The 18,094-nt window shown below is 44.3% G+C and overlaps 1 protein-coding gene across 4 annotated transcripts; it reads left to right on the forward strand.

Moving 5' to 3' along the window:
* The first annotated feature begins 18 nt into the window (after window positions 1-18).
* On the forward strand, window positions 19-9,790 carry LOC121025694 (zinc finger protein 75A-like). 4 transcript variants are annotated; one of them, XM_040468356.1, is made up of 5 exons: window positions 28-227; window positions 1,657-1,748; window positions 2,044-2,170; window positions 4,082-4,192; window positions 4,367-5,368. In XM_040468356.1, the coding sequence occupies exons 1-5, from the start codon at window positions 128-130 to the stop codon at window positions 4,960-4,962; spliced, it is 1,026 nt and encodes a 341-aa protein (XP_040324290.1). In that variant the 5' UTR covers window positions 28-127; the 3' UTR covers window positions 4,963-5,368. The 4 variants fall into 4 exon arrangements, with proteins under 4 accessions (XP_040324293.1, XP_040324292.1, XP_040324291.1 ...); XM_040468359.1 differs by lacking the exons at window positions 4,082-4,192; window positions 4,367-5,368 and adding an exon at window positions 9,402-9,790 and having other exon boundaries at window positions 19-227; XM_040468358.1 differs by lacking the exon at window positions 4,367-5,368 and having other exon boundaries at window positions 20-227; window positions 4,108-4,176.
* The last annotated feature ends 8,304 nt before the right edge of the window (window positions 9,791-18,094 follow it).

Here is an 18,094-nt window from a genome sequence, read left to right on the forward strand (position 1 = left end):
TGCTGTTAATTCGCTGAGTGCCCAGGGTCTCCCATGGGCCAGATGGTAGGGCTGCTTCTCTAGTGGCAAGTACTGAGCTGAAGCCCATTGTCTCCTTTAGATCTCGTTGACATTTGAAGAAGTGGCCATGTATTTTTCCCAGGAAGAATGGGAGTTCCTGGATCCCACTCAGAAGGCCCTCTACAATGATGTAATGCGTGAAAACTATGAGACTGTCATCTCTCTAGGTAAAGAATCTCCGTTTCCCATTGGGTAGAAGTTGAGTCATCTATCACATTCTCTGCTTACTGGGAAGGTACTCCTGTGAGAGGCTGTGTTCTAGTAACTGGTTGTTTCTCAACTAGATAATGTGTGGACAAGGGAGAGGTAAATCCAAATCACCCAGGGAGCTTTTTTCAAGTGCACGTGCTCGTTCTTTATCCTAAAATAATTGATCCCTTTCTCCTTTCCAAATGTGCTCTTCTTTTACATTTCCCATCCCCGTACAAGGTACCATCATGCAATATGACAGGCACGAAAAATGTGGTCATCCCTTACTGTGGTTTTGTTGTCATATCCTACTACTAACGCAGCACTGTCCTTTGGGCTCCACCTTCACAGTGTAGTCTGGGCGCAGTCACGTTTCATCCTTGTATGATTTTAAAGTCCTGATCAATCATGAAATTTCTCTGCTGTGAACTCTAGGATGTCTTCATAAACACTCAGAATAAAACCCAAATTCCTTACTGAGGTATCCATGAGCCTACAACATGTGGCTGCTTCACCTCCCTACCCTAATGTCCTTCCATTGCTGTCCTGCTTAGTTATCTTGTCTGTACTGATTTTGCTGTTGCTTGAACTCATCAAGCTAATCTCTACTTTTGCATTTCTTCTCCTGGCACACTGGACTCTGAGTTCTACAGTTGTTGTTTTGTTTTTTTTTTTCTTTTTTTTATGTTTTTTTAAATTTATTTTTGAGAGTGAGAGAGAGTGTGAGTGGGGAGAGGCAGAGAGAGAGGGAGACACAGAATCTGAAGCAGGCTCCAGGCTCTGAGCCGTCAGCACAGAGGCCGTCGCGGGGCTCGAACCCACGAACTGTGCGATCATGACCTGTGCCAAAGTCTGACGCCCAGCCGGCGAGCCACCCAGGCACCCCTGAGTTCTACAGTTTTAAATACCTCTAATTTTTGCCCTACTCAGAATATATATCACATAAAAAAAGTGAGATTTCCTGTTAATGACTTCGTGAATACTGAAGATAGCCTATTGGGGAACCAGATTCAGGGATTAGTAGATGCTTGATTCTTGTTTACTATGAGAAGGTCACTACGAGGTATCACTTAATTTTGTAAACGTATCCCATCTGTACTAAAAGAAACAATCTTTTGTATTAAAAAAATTTTTCTTTTAGTTCATTTATTTAGAGGGACAGAGACTGTGAGTAGGGAAGGGGCAGAGAGAGAGCGAGAATCACAAGCAGGCTCTGAACCATCAGCGCAGAGCCCAGCGCAGGGCTCGAACTCACCAAACCTCTAGATCATGACCTGAGCTGAAACTGATAGTCGGAGGCTTAACTGACTGAGCCATCCAGGCGCCCGAGAATCTTTTGTCTTTTGGAAATGAGTGAAGGATTTTCACAGTAGTGAGAAATATTCTCTGCCTTTTTTCTATCCATAGCTGTGCCTGTTCATCAGATCTTAGCCTTTTCTGAGAAGACAAACACCAAAGACTGGACAGTGGCACCTGAGCTCGTCTTGCCTAAATCCCAGGTGAGCTGTGCAGTCCAGCCATTGAGCGCTGCCTTTCCCTGCTGCCCATGACCCACACTGCCCTGCAGGTGCTCACAGGCATGTTAGCCCTGATATTCTCCTTGGGGACCTGGGCACCACCTAGTCTATTGATGGTCCCTTGTCTTTTTCCTTTCTGCCTTCCCAGTATAAAAAAAAAAAAAAAAAAAAAAAAAGTGCTATTAATTCCTTGAGTGCCCAGGGTCTCCCATGGACCAGATGGTAGGGCTGCTTCTCTAGTGGCAAGTACTGAGCTGAAGCCCATTGTCTTCTTTAGAGCTTGTTGACATTTGAAGAAGTGGCCATGTATTTTTCCCAGGAAGAATGGGAGTTCCTGGATCCCACTCAGGAGGCCCTCTACAATGATGTAATGCGGGAAAACTATGAGACTGTCATCTCTCTAGGTAAAGAATCTCCCTCTCCCATTGGGTAGAAGTTGAGTAACCTATCACATTCTCTGCTTACTGGGAAGGTACTCCTGTGAGAGGCTGTGTTCTAGTAACTGGTTGTTTCTCAACTAGATAATGTGTGGACAAGGGAGAGGTAAGTCCAAATCACTCGGAGGGCTTTTTGCAAGTACAAATTCCTTATCTTATGTAGATTTCTTGATTTATTTTTCTTCCTCCTACCCCGTATCCATTCTCATATTTTTTCTCATCTCAGTAAAGAGCATTCACCCAGTTCCTAGAAGGAAAGAGCATACAGTCATTCTTTATGGTGATCTTATGTTGCACCCCATTTTAACGTATCTGTGTCCTTTCGACTCCATAGTGTAGCCTGAGTACAACCACATCTCATTCCCTTGTGCTCTTAGCTTCCTGGTTTAAGCTAGGAGCATGTCTAACCAGACTGACCTTGGTACTTTCTGACTGGGACGCCAGCCACCACTCTTGCCCTCCCACTCTGTGTTTTCCACACAGCAGCCAGAATCTTTTAAAAACTGATCAAATCATGACATTTCCCGTGTCAGCACCTTATAATGACTTATCATCACGTTCAGAATAAAATCCAAACCTTACTGAAGTGCTTATTCGGATCCTCCAGGATCTGACCCTACTCACCTCCCTGCCCTCGTCTCCTGCCACTTGAGCCCTTGCTCAGGCCTCTTGATCCTCACTGATCTTTCTGTTTCTTGAACTTGCTACGCACATTTCTACCTTCCCCTTTTCTCTGCCTGGCACATTTTGTGCCACATACTAAATCTCTCCCTTTTACCTTTCTGGTCCAATATCACTTTCTCAAAGAGGCCTTCCATACGACCTCATCTCAAATAGCTTCAGAGAAGCAGAATCTTTTTTTTTTTTTTTTTTTAATAAAGTTTATTTATTTTGAGAGAGAGCACACGCGTGAGTGGGAAAGGGGCAGAGAGAGAGAGAGAATCCCAAGCAGGCTCCACTGTGTAGCGTAGAGTCTGATGCAGGGCTTGATCTCACAAACAGTGAGATCATGATCTGAGCCAAAATCAAGAGACGGATGCTTAACCAACTGAGCCACCCAGGTGCCCCAGAGAAGCAGACTCTTAAATGCTGAGTTATTCTGCTTTAGTTTTGTTCAAAACATGTATCACGTGCTGACCTCTTTGTTTATTGCTGTTTGCTTGTCTCGTTCTCCCAATAGAAGGTAAGTTCCATGAGACCGGGGTGCTTTAACTTACTCACCACTGTATCATCAGCCCAAGGAGAGTGCCTGGCACACGACAGGCAGTCAGTACACACTGCCTGAATGACCGAGTGATGCATACTTCCCGGTTTGGCAGTGTATAATTAGAAAAGTTTCACTGAGGGATTCTGGTCTGTTTCTTCCACCTGGACAAGAACCGGTGAACTCTAAGAGTGGGAAAAAGCTTCCCTATCTGGTGCGTGGTACTCACGAGCCAAATAAACACTTACTGTTCCCATGACAGGAATCACTGGTGCGTGTGATAACGCAGCCCACTGCCCTTCACCTGGTTCTGCCAGACTTGGGCCGATCCTAAAGAATTAATAGAACGAATCTGTATTCCCTGCAGCCTCTCGGGCTTGGTGCCATCTTGTTTAATATGGGGCGGTCTCGGTGGCAGGAGAGGGGCGTTGTGGGTGGATTCCCATGCCCTTTCGCCTTTCCGAGGAGCCAGCTTAGGTTTATTTCCCCGTGTCCACTTGTGTACCACCCACAGATGGAGGACCATGTTAACCTGATAGCGGATGTGAGGGTCTACCTATGTGACCCTTGGGTTAAAGCGCTGTAAACTGCCCTTTACTCTTCCTGGAGTCGTATGGAGTTGGTGGACCTTTGTCGAGTTGCCAGTCCTTGATCTCACTTTTTGCGTTTCACAGCATTGTTTGTGCTCCCCAAACCTAAGGTGATCTCGTATCTAGAGCAAGGGGAAGAGCCATGGGTTCAAGGGTCCACGGAGCTTAAGGACAGTCCTGGAGAGCTGCCTACAGGTAAATGCACCATGGGACAGGATGAATGCCTTGATAGCAACCTTTGCAGGGCTTAACGTTTTAAATTCTGTGTATCTGTATTTTGTAGTCAACAATCATTGGATTTTCCTTTCCATTCCTGTAGTCGTTTTGCTCTGCTGTGCAGTGGGCTGACTGTTACGTTTATTCTGACAGGAATAAAGCACAAAAGTGACACTGAAAACCATCAGCCTATACGTGTTTCTGATTTAGAAATACAAGCACCAGGAGACATAGTATCAAAAAAGGCCCGAGCAAAAGTTCCCCAGAAAACAACAGGCAAAGAAAACCATGGTGATACACACAGGATGGCAAAGTGGCACCAAGAGTTTCCAATGAACCAAACAAAGGAACTTTCAATCTGGGAAGATGAGCTGCAGAGACTTATGGATCTTCACAAGAAAGCCCGTGCAGTAGAGAAGCCTTTTACATGCCAGGAGTGTAGGAAAAACTTCAGACTTACCTCTGATCTTACTAAACACAAAAAAATTCACACTGAAGTGAAGCCGTATAAATGTCAGCATTGTGGTAAGAGCTTTAGAGGGAAATCAGATCTCAATAAGCACGTAACAATACACCAAGGAATAAAACCATACAAATGTTCCTGGTGTGGGAAAAGCTTCAGTCAAAATTCAAATCTCCGTACACACCAAAGAACTCACACTGGAGAGAAACCCTTTATGTGTTATGTATGTGGAAAGAAATTCAGTCAGAATTCTCACCTTACTAAACACCGGAGAACCCACATGTAGCATCAGCATGAGAAGCTAGCAGGCAGTCAAGCCTTATTACACACCAGAAACACCACCACTGAATGGACGCTTCTACTTCTTCCAAAAAGAGGAAATTCACCAAGTACGGCCGAGCCCTGATGTTTATGAAAAAATACAAAATTATGAAGCATGAATAATTCTACATCAATGGAAAATTTGGTGATATAAACATGTTTCTCAGAAAAGAATCAAGGTTGACTCTGCAGGGGATGCGTTAATTTTGTACTAGTTAACGTTTTTACGTGTAAATCTTCAGGGAATTCCTTGCCAGAAAGATGTTCAAAGAACATTCTGCGTAAGGAATATACTATTTTGTGATTGTACCTGGCAGCAAATTCACCTTCAAATAGCAAATACATCTCTGAATTAATCAGTCTTCTGTGATCATCGTGGTGTTGGTTTTGTGTTGATTTTCCAGCGACTTTGAAACACATACAATAGAAATATCTGTAGCACGGTCTTCCAAAAGAAAAAGCAATAACCAGCCTGTTTAATTGTGTACCATTGCCTTCAAGGTAGTAGGCTTACCAATTTCAAGAGTCCCATGGGGGCAAATATGAGTTCTATTGTTGAATTATCCAAGAACTACACTGGATTTTCTTCCTCTCCCTTGTCATTGGACCCTATTCCTAGAGTTGGACATCATTTGAATTCCCTTTTTTTTTTTTAAAAGTTTATTTATTTTGAGAGAGTGAGAGACCATGTGAGTGGAGAGGGTCAAAGAGGGAGAGAGAGAGAATCCCAAGTAGGCTTTGCACTGTCAGTGCAGAGCCCGATGCGGGGTTTGAACTCAAAAGCCGTGAGATCATGACCTGAGCTCAGGTCAAGAGTCGGATGCTTAACCCACTGAGCCAGCTGGGTGCCCCTGAATTCCTTCTTAAATATTTTAGCAACTTAGCTCTTAAATCCTTTTAGCCTCATTTTTATTGTGATGAAATGCTATTTATTTCACCAGTAGGGAATCTGTCAGAAGAAGGACCAGTGCACTAATTTATACCTCTCATTTGTAGTGGTTGATAAAGGACCCAATATCAATAAGATTGTATGGAAACGGGTTGGAATTTTTAGACATGTTATATATTCCATGTAAAGAAGAGTTGTCTGCAATAAAAGAAACTATAGACCTTTCCCTCTGATGATGTCAACCATGAATATTAAAACTTTCTTGGGGCTTAAAGGGAAATTTTGGGGAGTTCAGGATCAACTCAGGTTTTTATTTACTTCTTAATTTGCCTTTTGGTTTTAAAACAGAGGGTTAGGTTTAGGAAGGAGTGTGTGCTGCAGGCAGGAAGCGGTTCACTGGGTGTGGCTGAAGATTGGTTTCCCAAGAGGAAAGTTTGGGAACTGCTGAGTGGTGGGTAAGGTTGGCTGAATCCACATCCATGTTGATTGTCTTACACTGTAAACTATTATCAGTCAGACAGGGTATACATGTCTCTGTTTTGCACACAGCATTTAACGACAGCCTTAGGTGATAAATGATAGATGACTGAAAATCTCTATAGACTGTGGATCTTCCCGAAACTCTTATCTACAACAATGACTCACATGTATTCCTGTTAGAGCTTTTAGGTAGCATCAGGAAAGAGTTTAAATGATCTCTTCCAAATGACTTATAAATGATGAAGTTAAGGCTTGAAAAGTTAAGGTCTGGTTACAAGGACGTGTTCGGTACCCTATAGTTGGTACGTCCGTTGGTTGTCACTTAGCTGCATGAGTCAGGCCTGAAGGTAGGATTTGCAGGATGGATGTGTGTGTTATCCCTCCAGGGCCAGACTGGATGACGTGTTGTGTCTGTTTCTAGCTTATAAGACATTCCTGTGGTTTGATTCGTTACTGAAACACTTAAGCCTCCACGTCCTCTGTGAAAGAAAACTGTGTTTCATCTCAAGGTTATTCTGGGGACTAGAGGGGCTGGTGAAGGAAAAGCACTCCACAGCCTGGCCAGTAGTAGATGCTCACCGTGCGTTTCTTTCCCTTTCCCCTGCTCCCCATGATATGCTGGGCAGACTGACTACGCTTAGGAAGCAGGTGCATTTATGGCTATTGGCAACTCCTTTGAGGAGTTGAGCGCTGCTGGTGGTGATAGTGCTTAGCTGCTTTGGTCTTTGACTCCAGTGCTTTATGGTTTAAGTCTCGTGATGGTCTGGCACCCTCAATGAGACTTTATTTTCTTCAAGATGATTCAAATATGATTTCGTAAGCACAGCCAGCTCTGAAGCTCCCGTCTGCATAGCTGTTACCCAACGCCCTCATCCTTCGACTACTGGTACTGTGTCATCCCGGGATACATGTGGACATCTTCCTGGTGCTACATTCATTCACTTTGATGGGGATGTCTTGTGGGCCCAGGCACCGTTCTAGACTGAGAAGATAGTAGTGAACAAAAGACCTGGAAATCCACTCTCATGGGACTCGTATTCTAGTGAAGAGTAGAGAGAGTGATTGTGGTTTTCTGCTACTTGAAGTTAGGGTCACAAGGTAGTTTTGGGTAATGGGTTGTGAGCAGAAGCCTCACTTGTGGGCTGAAGCCTTTCATTGTTGGTGCAAGACTCGGTAGTGTTCTTCTGCGTCAATCATGGAAGCCCACACAGGAAGGGGCCAGAGGGTCAAAGTAGTCTGGAATGCTGAGCGCTGTGCCCCCTGGCCCCTTGGTGAGGAGCTGTTCTGGAGCATGGCCCAGACCTGTGATGGACTTTATGGGAATGAGAAATAAACCTTTGTTAAACCACTGAGGTGTTGGTGTCGTGTGTTTCTGCAGCATAACCTAGCTCATACAAATAGAGGCAGCTATCTACTAGAGCTGCGGAACCTTTTCTGTGGTTCCATGTGGACTTTGATCCTGAACAGAAATCTGCCTTCCTCTGAGCCAATGTAACACTGGTGGGCACAATGAGGAGCTTACATGACTAGCTGATAGGAAAGAAGGACTGACTTCTTACCTGAGACAATCCAGGTTGGTCATGTTTTCTTTTAAAAATTTTTTTAAAAAATGTTTATTTGTTTTTGAGAGAGAGAGTGCAAGCAGGAGAGAGGGCAGAGAGAGAGGGAGACATAGAATCTGAAGCAGGCTCCAGGCTCTGAGCTGTCAGTACAGAGCCTGACGCGGGGCTTGAATCCACAAACCAGGAGATCATGACCTGAGCCGAAGTTGCACGCTTAACCAACTGAACCACCCAGGCACCCCTAGGTTGTTCGTTTTTTCAAGTGGACAAGGCAGCCATCTCTCCCTGCCTCTCTGGCTTCTCCCCTATCCTTGCACTCTGTTCCCCTGTGCTCCAGTGTTTATGTGCATAAGATACGTTTCTGTCGATCGATGGGCTACAGAGAGAGGATGGGTTGCCTTTCATTTCTCATGTGAGTGCAATATACATTAAGGAGTCGTTTGGTAACTACCCCTTGCATATCTTAGGTGAGTCTTGTGTCAAAAAACACGCAACCTAGGGCAGAAGCAAATTTGCCCTGATTGGTGTACAGAGGAAGGTGGCTGCCCTCTTGGACTACGATGATAGTTGGGAAGAAGGTTGTGCAGAAAAGCAGAAGCAGGACCTTCCATTTGAGGAGTGAGAAGCCTCTGTGGGGAATGTCTCCTTAGCCAATTACCAGCTGTACAATGTTCCAGAAGTCCATATGTAGGGTGGACAAAAGGACATTGGGAGAAGGAATTTCTATTTGTCACAGGGTTGAGCACCGATTACCAAAAATGCAACAGAAAATCAAAATTAGGTTGGGTTCAAGATGAAGTGGAACACACAACCGTAGATTTAGCCTCAAATGTTAGTATTACGGCTCTCAGAAATATAACCAAATGATTTTAGGACAGTCCAGAAGTTGCTGTGTTTCAATTGGTTCAGGTCACAGCTTTATAATGGTTCCTTGCTTGGTTCTGAGAACTGGATCCAACGCTTGGGTGGCTCAGTTGGTTAAGCGTCCGACTTCGGCTCAGGTCATGATTTCACAGTCTGTGAGTTTGAGCCCCGCGTCATGCTCTGTGCTGACAGCTCAGAGCCTGGAGCCTGCTTCAGATTCTGTGTCTTCCTTTCTCTCTGCCCCTCTCCCACTCACACTCTGTATCTCTCAATAAAATAAAATATTTAAAAAATTAAAAAATATATTTTATTTTTAAGTAATCTCTACACCCAACATGGGGCTTGAATTCAACCCTAAGATCAAGAGTCACGTGCTCTTCTGACTGAGCCAGGCAGGAGCCCCATCACGTTTCTTTAGTCTTTGTCAGTCTGAAATGGTTCCTCAGTCTTTTATTGACATAAACAACGTTGACACTTTAAAGATCATTAGCCACTTATTTTATAAACATCCCTCAATTTGAGCTTCATGCTTCCTCATAATTAGATTCAAGTTTTGCCTCTCTGTCAGGAAACCACAGCAGTGATGTTGCCTTCTTTGTGTCCTATCAGGTGTTTCTATGGACCAAATTGGGTCCTTCCACCCCCAAATTCATACCTTGAAGCCCTGACCCCAATGTGACTGTCTTTAAAGATATGGCCTTTGGGAGTTAATTAGAGGTAGGTAATTAGGTGGGCGTCTAATCCGATAAAATTGGTGACCTTAGTAAACGAGGAAGAAAGGAAGAGACCTTTATCCACACCCACTCAGAGAAAATACCACATGTGAACAAAGTGTTCATCTGCAGGCCAGGAAAGAGCCTTCACCAGAAACCTAATCCTCCCAGAACCCTTATCTTTGACTTTCTAGCCTATAGAAACGTGGGAAAGTAAATTCCTGTTTACGTCACTCTGTTTACGGTATTTTGTTATGGCAGCCTGAGCCAACTAAGATCAGGTATGTTTCAATGTGTCCCATTGCTAAAGACATTACTTAAATCATCTTAAGTGAAGATGGTGTCTGCCAGGCTCTTCCTGTATTTTATCTATTCCTTTTATAATTAGTAACTTTAATGGTGAAGTAATTTGAAACCATGTAAATACCCTGTTACTAATGAAATTCAGTGTATTTGTTTATTTACATGTTACAAAATCAAGGTTTCCTGTTTTATTCAGTAGTTTGTAATGTATTACTATTATTATATTGTCTGCTATCTGATTAGTGGAAGTCCATTCAAACTTTTGTTTTTCTGACTTTTCCCCACATTATTTGAGCACTTTTTCCTCTCTGGAACCACAAGCTATTCGATGCTCAATGATCTTGTATTATCCTTGCCCTAGCCCAGCCGTTTATCTCAAATGGTATTTAGAAGCCTATTTCTAGACCCTAAGTGTCCTTATTACTATTGGTAAGGTTATACATATCTCAAAGAGAGTATATTAACTTCATTTGTTTTTCTGGTGGGAGAATTAGGGGACTGAGACAAGGAGAGTGAAGACATTAAATTTAAAAAGAGAGGTTTTTATTTTTTTTATTTTATTATTATTATTATTATTATTTAAAGTTTATTTTTATTTTTGGGACACAGAGAGACAGAGCATGAACGGGGGAGGGGCAGAGAGAGAGGGAGACACAGAATCGGAAACAGGCTCCAGGCTCTGAGCCATCAGCCCAGAGCCTGACGCAGGGCTCGAACTCACGGACCGTGAGATCGTGACCTGGCTGAAGTCGGACGCTTAACCGACTGCACCACCCAGGCGCCCCAAAAGAGAGGTTTTTAAAAAGTTTTTGCTTTAAAAAAAATTTTAATGCTTATTTATTTTGGGAGAGAGAGCATGAGCAGGGGAAGGACAGAGAGAGAAGGAGACAGAATCCGAAGCAGGCTTCAGGCTCTCAGCTGTCAGCACACAGCCCGATGTGGGGCACAAACCTATGAACCATGAGATCATGACCTGAGCTGAAGTCAGATGCTTAACCGACTGAACCACCCAGGCACCCCTAAGAGTTTTTATTTATTTACTGTGAGAGTGTGAGCAAGGGAGGGGCAAGGAGAGAGAGAGACAGAATCCCAAGCAAGCCCTGCTCTGTCAGGGCAGAGCCCGATGTCACCACCACAAGGTCATGACCTGAGCTGGAATCAAATCCCACACTTAATGGACTGAACCACCCAGATGCCTCAAAAGGGACGCTTCTCTTGCAGAAGATGCTTAGACCCCATTAACGTTGTGTCAGGCAAAACCCAAAAAGATGATCAGCGGGGGGACCCCTGTAAAAGCAATGTCCAATAATGAGAAGGGAATGCTCTCCGATTTTGATTTCCGTTTTCTGTGCTGTAGTCCCATTATTCTCAGGCTCCAGTGAAGGCTCATATGAACCCTCTTTTGAAAAACAAACCAAGAGTGTTGGGCCCAAGCTTTGTGTGTAGGGAGAAGCAGACAAGAAAGAGGGGAAACAGTTGACAAAGGGCCAAATGTGAAGGGTAGATGACTCAGAGCTGTACAGAGAACGAAATGACAAATGGCAGGGAAAGCATCCCTAGAAATTGGGAGCAATACTTGAGGTCTCAGTTCCTAATTGTCTGAAACATAATTTTTTGATAATATATGACAACATAGCAAATTTCATTAGGAATCAGGGGTTCAAGTGACAGCCAAAATGAAACACTGTTTTATTAATTCTGGCTGGTAGACATTTAAAAGACTGAAAATACCAAGAATTCATAATGATATGAAAACACCAGGAACTTTTTTTTTTTTTGAGAGGGTGGGTGTGGAGAGAGAGAGAGGAAGTGCAAGCAGGGGAGAGGGACAGAGGGAGAGAGAGGAGCCCGACCCGGGGCTTGATTCCATCACTCTGGTATCATGACCTGAGCTGAAATCAAGAGTCAGATGGTCGTCTGACTGAGCCACCCAGGTGCTGCCACTAGGAGCGATTTTTTTTAAGTTTATTTATTTTGAGGGCGACAGAGACAGCATGAGTGAAAGAGGGGCAGAGAGAAGGAGAGAGAATCCCAAGCAGGCTCTGCACCGTCAACGTGGGGCCTGATGTGGGACTCGAACTCACAAAACCATGAGATCATGACTTGAGCCAAGACCAAGAGTCAGATGCTTAACTGACTGAGCCACCCAGGCACCCCTGAACTAGCACTTTTTAAATACTGCTGGAGGAGGGGGATACTAGTACAACCACTTCGGCATTATTTAGTAAAGTTGAGGATGTTACACACCAAAGACCTATTTCTCTGGGACACACCCTAGATAAAGTCTTAAAAAATACACCTGTTTACATGTACAATAATGTTCACGGCAGCACTGTTTATAATAAAATCCTGAAACAGCCCAAATATCCACTAACAGAATAGATGAATGAATGCGGTAGTCATTTAGCGGAATATTATCCAGCAATAAAAATAAAGTAGAGCTATATGCACCTACTTGGATGAATATCACAAGTGAGATGTGTAGTGAAAAGTTACAGAAAAATGTGAACCACAAAAACTTCTGCAGCCATGCAAGAAGTTTTATGTCATTTCGATAATTACAAAAATGTTGATCCCAGAACACCAGAAAACTCGGAGACACACACAAATATACCGTAAGATTATAGGTGATTTTCTTTCTTTTTTTGTTCTGTCCCTCAACTCCTCTGAGAGCATTCTCTCGTCAATGATAGCCACAGCCACAGATTGCCATCTGTTGGTCCTCCGCTGTGTTGTGGTCAAGCAGTGATGTGACTGCTTGAAATTGGCAACTCTGGCCTTGCAAAACGTTGTGTTAGTTTTATAATTTTTAAAATTTTATTTGTATTTCTTTGGAAGAGAGGGGAGGAGCAGAGAGATAGAGAGAGAGAGAGAGAGAGAGAGAGAGAGAATCCCAAGCAGTCTTCACTCTCATCACAGAGTCCAATGCAGGGCTCGATCCCACAACTGTGAGACCATGTCCTGGGCCGAAATCAAGAGTCAGGCTCTTCACCCACTGATTGACCAAGGTGCCCCATGGCCTTGCAGAATGTTTTTGGTGACTCCCTATTTCAGATGCCTGCCACGCTATAGCTGTTCCTCTGTGAGCAGCACCATGGTTGATCATTTCCTTTATGACATGCCTGCCTGGATGAAGTTATATGTGGCCATAAAGGTTTCAAACGTTTGAAGTCTTGGGGTGCCTGGGTGGCACAGTCATTTCAGTGTCTGAGTCTTGATTTTGGCTCAGGTTGTGACCCTAGGGTTGTGGGACTGAGCCCCACCTGGGGCTCTGAGCTGAGGTGAGCCTGCTTGGGACTCTCTCCCTTGCTCTGCCCCTCTCCTCTGCTCATGTGCTCTTTCTCTCTCTAAAATAATATAAAATAAAATAAATTTTTTTAAAACGTCAAAGTCTTCGTGACAACAATCATCATCCTACTGGTCTCCATATGACTGACCCTTGTCAACCATATCTACATTACAGAAGCTGGCCAAGATCTTCTAAGCCAAGGACTAGGGGAGCAAAGCTTTAGAAACCTGTAGATCCCACCAAGTGGTACAGGAATTCTCTATGGGATAGTCATGTCTGATTAAATCTCTCCTAAGAACAGCTACTTCCTTGGTTAGACCAATTTCCTTATCTTTATCCTGTTCTTTTTAAAAAATATTTTATTTATTTTTTTATTTTGTTAATGTTTATTTATTCTTGAGAGAGAGAGAGCGAGCATGAGCTGGGGAGGGGCAGAGAGAGAGAGAGAGGGAGAGAGACAGAGAATCAGAAGTAGGCTCCAAGCTCCAAGCTGTCAGCACAGAGCCTGATGCTTGAACTCATGAACCATGAGATCGTGACCTGAGCTGAAGTCAGACTCTCAACCAACTGAACCACCCAGATGCCCCCCAAAATATTTTATCTTAAAGTAACCTCTATGCTAACATGGGGCCCATACTCAAAACCCTGAGACCAAGAGTCACATACGCTGCTGGCTGAGCCAGCCAAATGCCCCATTATCCTGTTTTGTTTTGTTTTTTTTTTTTAATTTATTTATTTTGAGAGAGAGAGAGAGAGCTGGGGAGGGAGAGGCAGAGAGAGAGAATCCCAAGCAGGCTCCGCACCCTCAGCACAGAACCTGAAGCAGGGTTCTAACTCACGAACCATGAGAACATGACCTGAACCGAAATCAAGCTGGACGTTCATCCGACTGAGCCACACAGCCGCCCCTCTCCTGTTCTTAACATACACTCATACTCTCTTATCTACAGCGTCAGGAACATGGACCTTAAGAGTGCACTAAAGAAATTTCTAGGTGGCCGGGGAGACATGTGACTAAAGCTACAGATTTTTCCCAGATCAGACTCTGTTCTCTCTCTCCTTTCTGTCATTGTAGTGCTCTAGTTACATTGCCCTCTGAATAGAGAGGCATCAGCATACCTTAGAAAGTTCATGACACTAGGAACCAAGAGGCTTGGGCATTTTGGTGTACTGTGCAAATGAGATATGATAGTGGATCTGATCTCTCCAGCACTTAATTTCATCATCTAGGAAATGAACAGAATAGCGGACAGGAACATTGTAAGGACCAAATAGATCATTTATGGGAGTGCTTAGTGAAAACTTCTCAGTGTCATATTTTAAAATTTTCTATAATGTTTTATTTATTTTTGAGAGAGAAAGCACAAGTGGGGAGGGACAGAGAGAGAGAGAGACAGAGACAGAGACAGAGACAGAGACAGAGAATCTGAAGCAGGCTCCAGGATCCAAGCCATGAGTGCAGAGCCCTAACCCAGGCTGGAATTCACGAATCCTGAGATCATGACCTGAGACAAAGCAGGAGGCTTAACCGATTGAGCGACTCAGGCACCCTTGCTGGGTGTTATTCTTTTTTTCTTTTTTCTTTTCTTTTCTTTTTTTTTTTATACAATAGTCCAGCCACCGGAACTGGAGGCTGCAATGCCACACTGGACACGTGGCAGATGGCAGGGTGTCACATCTCCCTAGGTGGCTGTTGTTGGCTCTGGGCTGTCTGACTTAACACACGTGTTCTTTCCCACCAATTTAGATGGGGCATAATTTGTGTGACTGCAGTCACCTTCAAGTCTTCTCTGGGTGAAAAGAGCCTGGTCGTTCAAGGAGCCACCAGGACTAGTCCTGTCAGCTTCATTTGTGGTGACCACAGTCAGCATCTCTCAAGGTAGCAGGAGGTCATGTGGGCCAGGACCTAGCTAGGACACCAGTTGTCCTTGCTCTCACACTCTTGGCCAGCTTCTACTTCTGCTCACCCTAATGGCAACAATGTAGCTGCTGGCTCAGCCCATCAGCTCAGGGCCTTGTCCTTGTTGTGGCCTATGAGAGAATTAAAGGAGGGAACATACCCGGGTCTCACCATGAAAGGATTAGAACCTTGGTCAGTGATTCTCACACATCACGGTAAAATAAAATTTATGACTCTTCTAGGTGTATGACAATTTTTACAACATGACTAATAGTGCCCCCTTTCCCTAAAAGTGTCACAGTTTGGCAATGAATTATGTAATTGCCCTACTTAAAATTCATATTTCCAAGCTCCATTCGTAGAGTCTGGTTTACTATATTTAGGGGTTCTTAGGAATCTGGATTTTATTTTTTTTTTAATATGAAATTTATTGTCAAATTGTTTTCATACAACACCCAGTGCTCATCCCAACAGGTGCCCTCCTCAGTGCGCATCACCCACTTTCCCCTCCCTTCCACCCCCCATCAACCCTCAGTTTATTTTCAGTTTTTAAGAGTCTCTTATGGTTTGGCTCCCTCCCTCTCTAACTTTTTTTTTCCTTCCCCTCCCCCATGGTCTTCTGTTAAGTTTCTCAAGATCCACATAAGAGTGAAAACACATGGTATCTGTCTTCCTCTGTATGACTTATTTCACTTAGCATAACGCTCCCCAGTTATGCTAAGCATCCACATTGCTACAAAAGGCCATATTTCATTCTTTTTCTTTTTTTTTTTTTAATTTTTTTAACATTTTATTTATTTTTGAGACAGAGAGAGACAGAGCATGAACGGGGGAGGGCCAGAGAGAGAGGGAGACACAGAATCTGAAACAGGCTCCAGGCTCTGAGCTGTCAGCACAGAGCCCGACGCGGGGCTCGAACTCACGGATCGCGAGATCATGACCTGAGCCGAAGTCGGCCGCTTAACCGACTGAGCCACCCAGGCGCCCCTCATTCTTTTTCATTGCCAAGTAGTATTCCATTGTGGATATAAACCACAATTTCTTTATCCATTCATCAGTTGATGCACATTTAGGCTCTTTCCATAATTTGGCTATTGTTGAAAGGTGCTGCTATAAACATTGGGGTACAAGTGCCCCTATGTATCAGGCACTCCTGTATTCCTTGGGTAAATTCCTAGCAGTGCTATTGCTGGGTCATAGGGTAGATCTATTTTTAATTTTTTGAGGAAACTTCACCCTGTTTTCCAGAGTGGTTGCACCAGTATGCATTCCCGTGTGTGTTATTCTTAATCATAGTGGAATGCTTTCTCTAAGAAGGTTTATCAGTGTATATCATATAACACCTCCCTCCATTTATATCCTGATGGAGTGCTAATCCTTCAAGGTGCCTCCATAAGTGGTGGATGGATGAAAGGTCCAGAAAACACAGACCATTGTTCTTGCCCTCACACTCAGGATCTCAATCCATCAGCTCCCTCTTCAAAACATATTCGGAATATTCCCATCTAGAATAACACACACATGTGAAAATTAGGAAAGTGTTTCAATGTCTATCAAAGAAGTAATGATTGAGGATTGAATACATTATGGTATATAACTAAACGCAACGGCCTAAAAATGAAAGATGAGGTCGATATATTGAAATAGAAAACCTTCAAGATAAAGTAAATGGGCAAAATTGCATATGAAGGTACAGGAAGATAAACACACAAATAACAGTTATTTCCTCTGTAGAGAGAGAATGTTGCTTGGGAAATAAGGAATGGGGAGATTTCTTTTTAATATGACAATGATTGGTACTCGTGGAATATTAAGATATGAAACGGGGAAGATATCACTGGGTTAGAAGCAGGTTCTAGCCCTATTTCTGTCAGTAGACAGTCGCTTGAAAACTCTCTTTGGTTTCCCCTTCTAGAGAATGAAAATAGTAATACTATTGACTTCATAGTGTTACAGGAGGGTGGGAGAGACGCTGGTCCTTATCTCTCATGGAGTCGAAGAATGAATCTCATGGACAAGGGAGTGGGCAAAGAGTTTATTGAGGGCAAGTATAGAGCTCTCGAGAGAGAGGGGTCCTGACTGGGTCCCTGGCTTTTTATTGGAACATCAGAAAGTTTGTGAGACCCCACGCACGGCATCCAGCCCAGGCACGTCCGGAATATGTTTATCTGATCCTCTTTTCTCAAACTCCGCTGCCCCTTCTTCAGGCTCCCACTTGGAGGTGCATCCTGCCTCCCTGAAGTTCCTTTATGTCTCCCTGCCTAATGTTAACAACCCTTTCCGAAACAATAGGATGGTTGTTAGGATTACTTAGTATGAACGTGTTTACAACTGTGCCTTAGCATACCGCTAGCGTGACTTTTTTTTTTTTTTTCTTACTACTGTCGCTGTCCCATCTGTAAAACGCTCTGAGCAACACCAGTGTTGGAAGGAAAACCCATCCAAGTCAAAAAGCAGAAGCACCTGACCCACTTAACAGCAACCAATAGGAGAGCCTTAACAAGGGCCCGGTACTCTCCAAAAGCGTGATTGGTCCCAGGGCTTGACGCCAAGAGGATCCTGTCCATTTACTGGTGAGGACTGCTGTCCATTAGCAGAAGGCGGAAACCAGACAAATTAAAGTGTCCTTCAGGCCGCGCTTGCGTGTCCTGTCCCACTCTTTTCGGGTTGAGCCCCTGCGCCTGCGTCCGGGCTTCAGGAAGTCCCGGCATGCCCCGCGGCAGCTTCTGGTTCGGCGCGCAGGGAAAAGGTGGCGTGGCCGGTGAGTGGCTCGTGTGAAGCTGACTTTTCCTCTTCCTTTGGTCCCCGGCGCTGCTGCTCCTGCGTCTCCCCATAGCTGTCATCTCCCGACCTGGGTGTCGGGACGCGAAGACACCGACTGGCCGTGTTCCGGGACCTCGCCCCTCTGGGGAGGCGTGGGGACGAGGTAGCCGGCGTGCCAGCCCGTCTCCCTTCGGGGTCCCCGTCCGTCCGTTTCCCAGGGGAGAGGCCTTTGAAAGGCCCTGAGCCTCTTGTCCTTGCGATTTACGCTGAGAAAACATTCGTTCCCCGAGGCCCTACTGCCTCAGAAGGCCACTCAGGCACACTCCTTGCCCTC

The sequence above is a fragment of the Herpailurus yagouaroundi genome, unplaced genomic scaffold (genome assembly GCF_014898765.1).
Source record: "Herpailurus yagouaroundi ecotype Mexico unplaced genomic scaffold, PumYag 67692, whole genome shotgun sequence".
NCBI lineage: Eukaryota > Metazoa > Chordata > Mammalia > Carnivora > Felidae > Herpailurus > Herpailurus yagouaroundi.

What these genes read in the sequence shown, in the direction of transcription:
- LOC121025694 (XM_040468356.1), top strand. Translation starts at nt 128, where the DNA reads ATGTATTTTTCCCAGGAAGAATGGGAGTTCCTGGATCCCACTCAGAAG. An exon ending in TCGTCTTGCCTAAATCCCAG is followed by an intron (nt 1,749 to 2,043) that starts GTGAGCTGTGCA and finishes TGTCTTCTTTAG; the next exon opens with AGCTTGTTGACATTTGAAGA. An exon ending in TGAGACTGTCATCTCTCTAG is followed by an intron (nt 2,171 to 4,081) that starts GTAAAGAATCTC and finishes TGCGTTTCACAG; the next exon opens with CATTGTTTGTGCTCCCCAAA.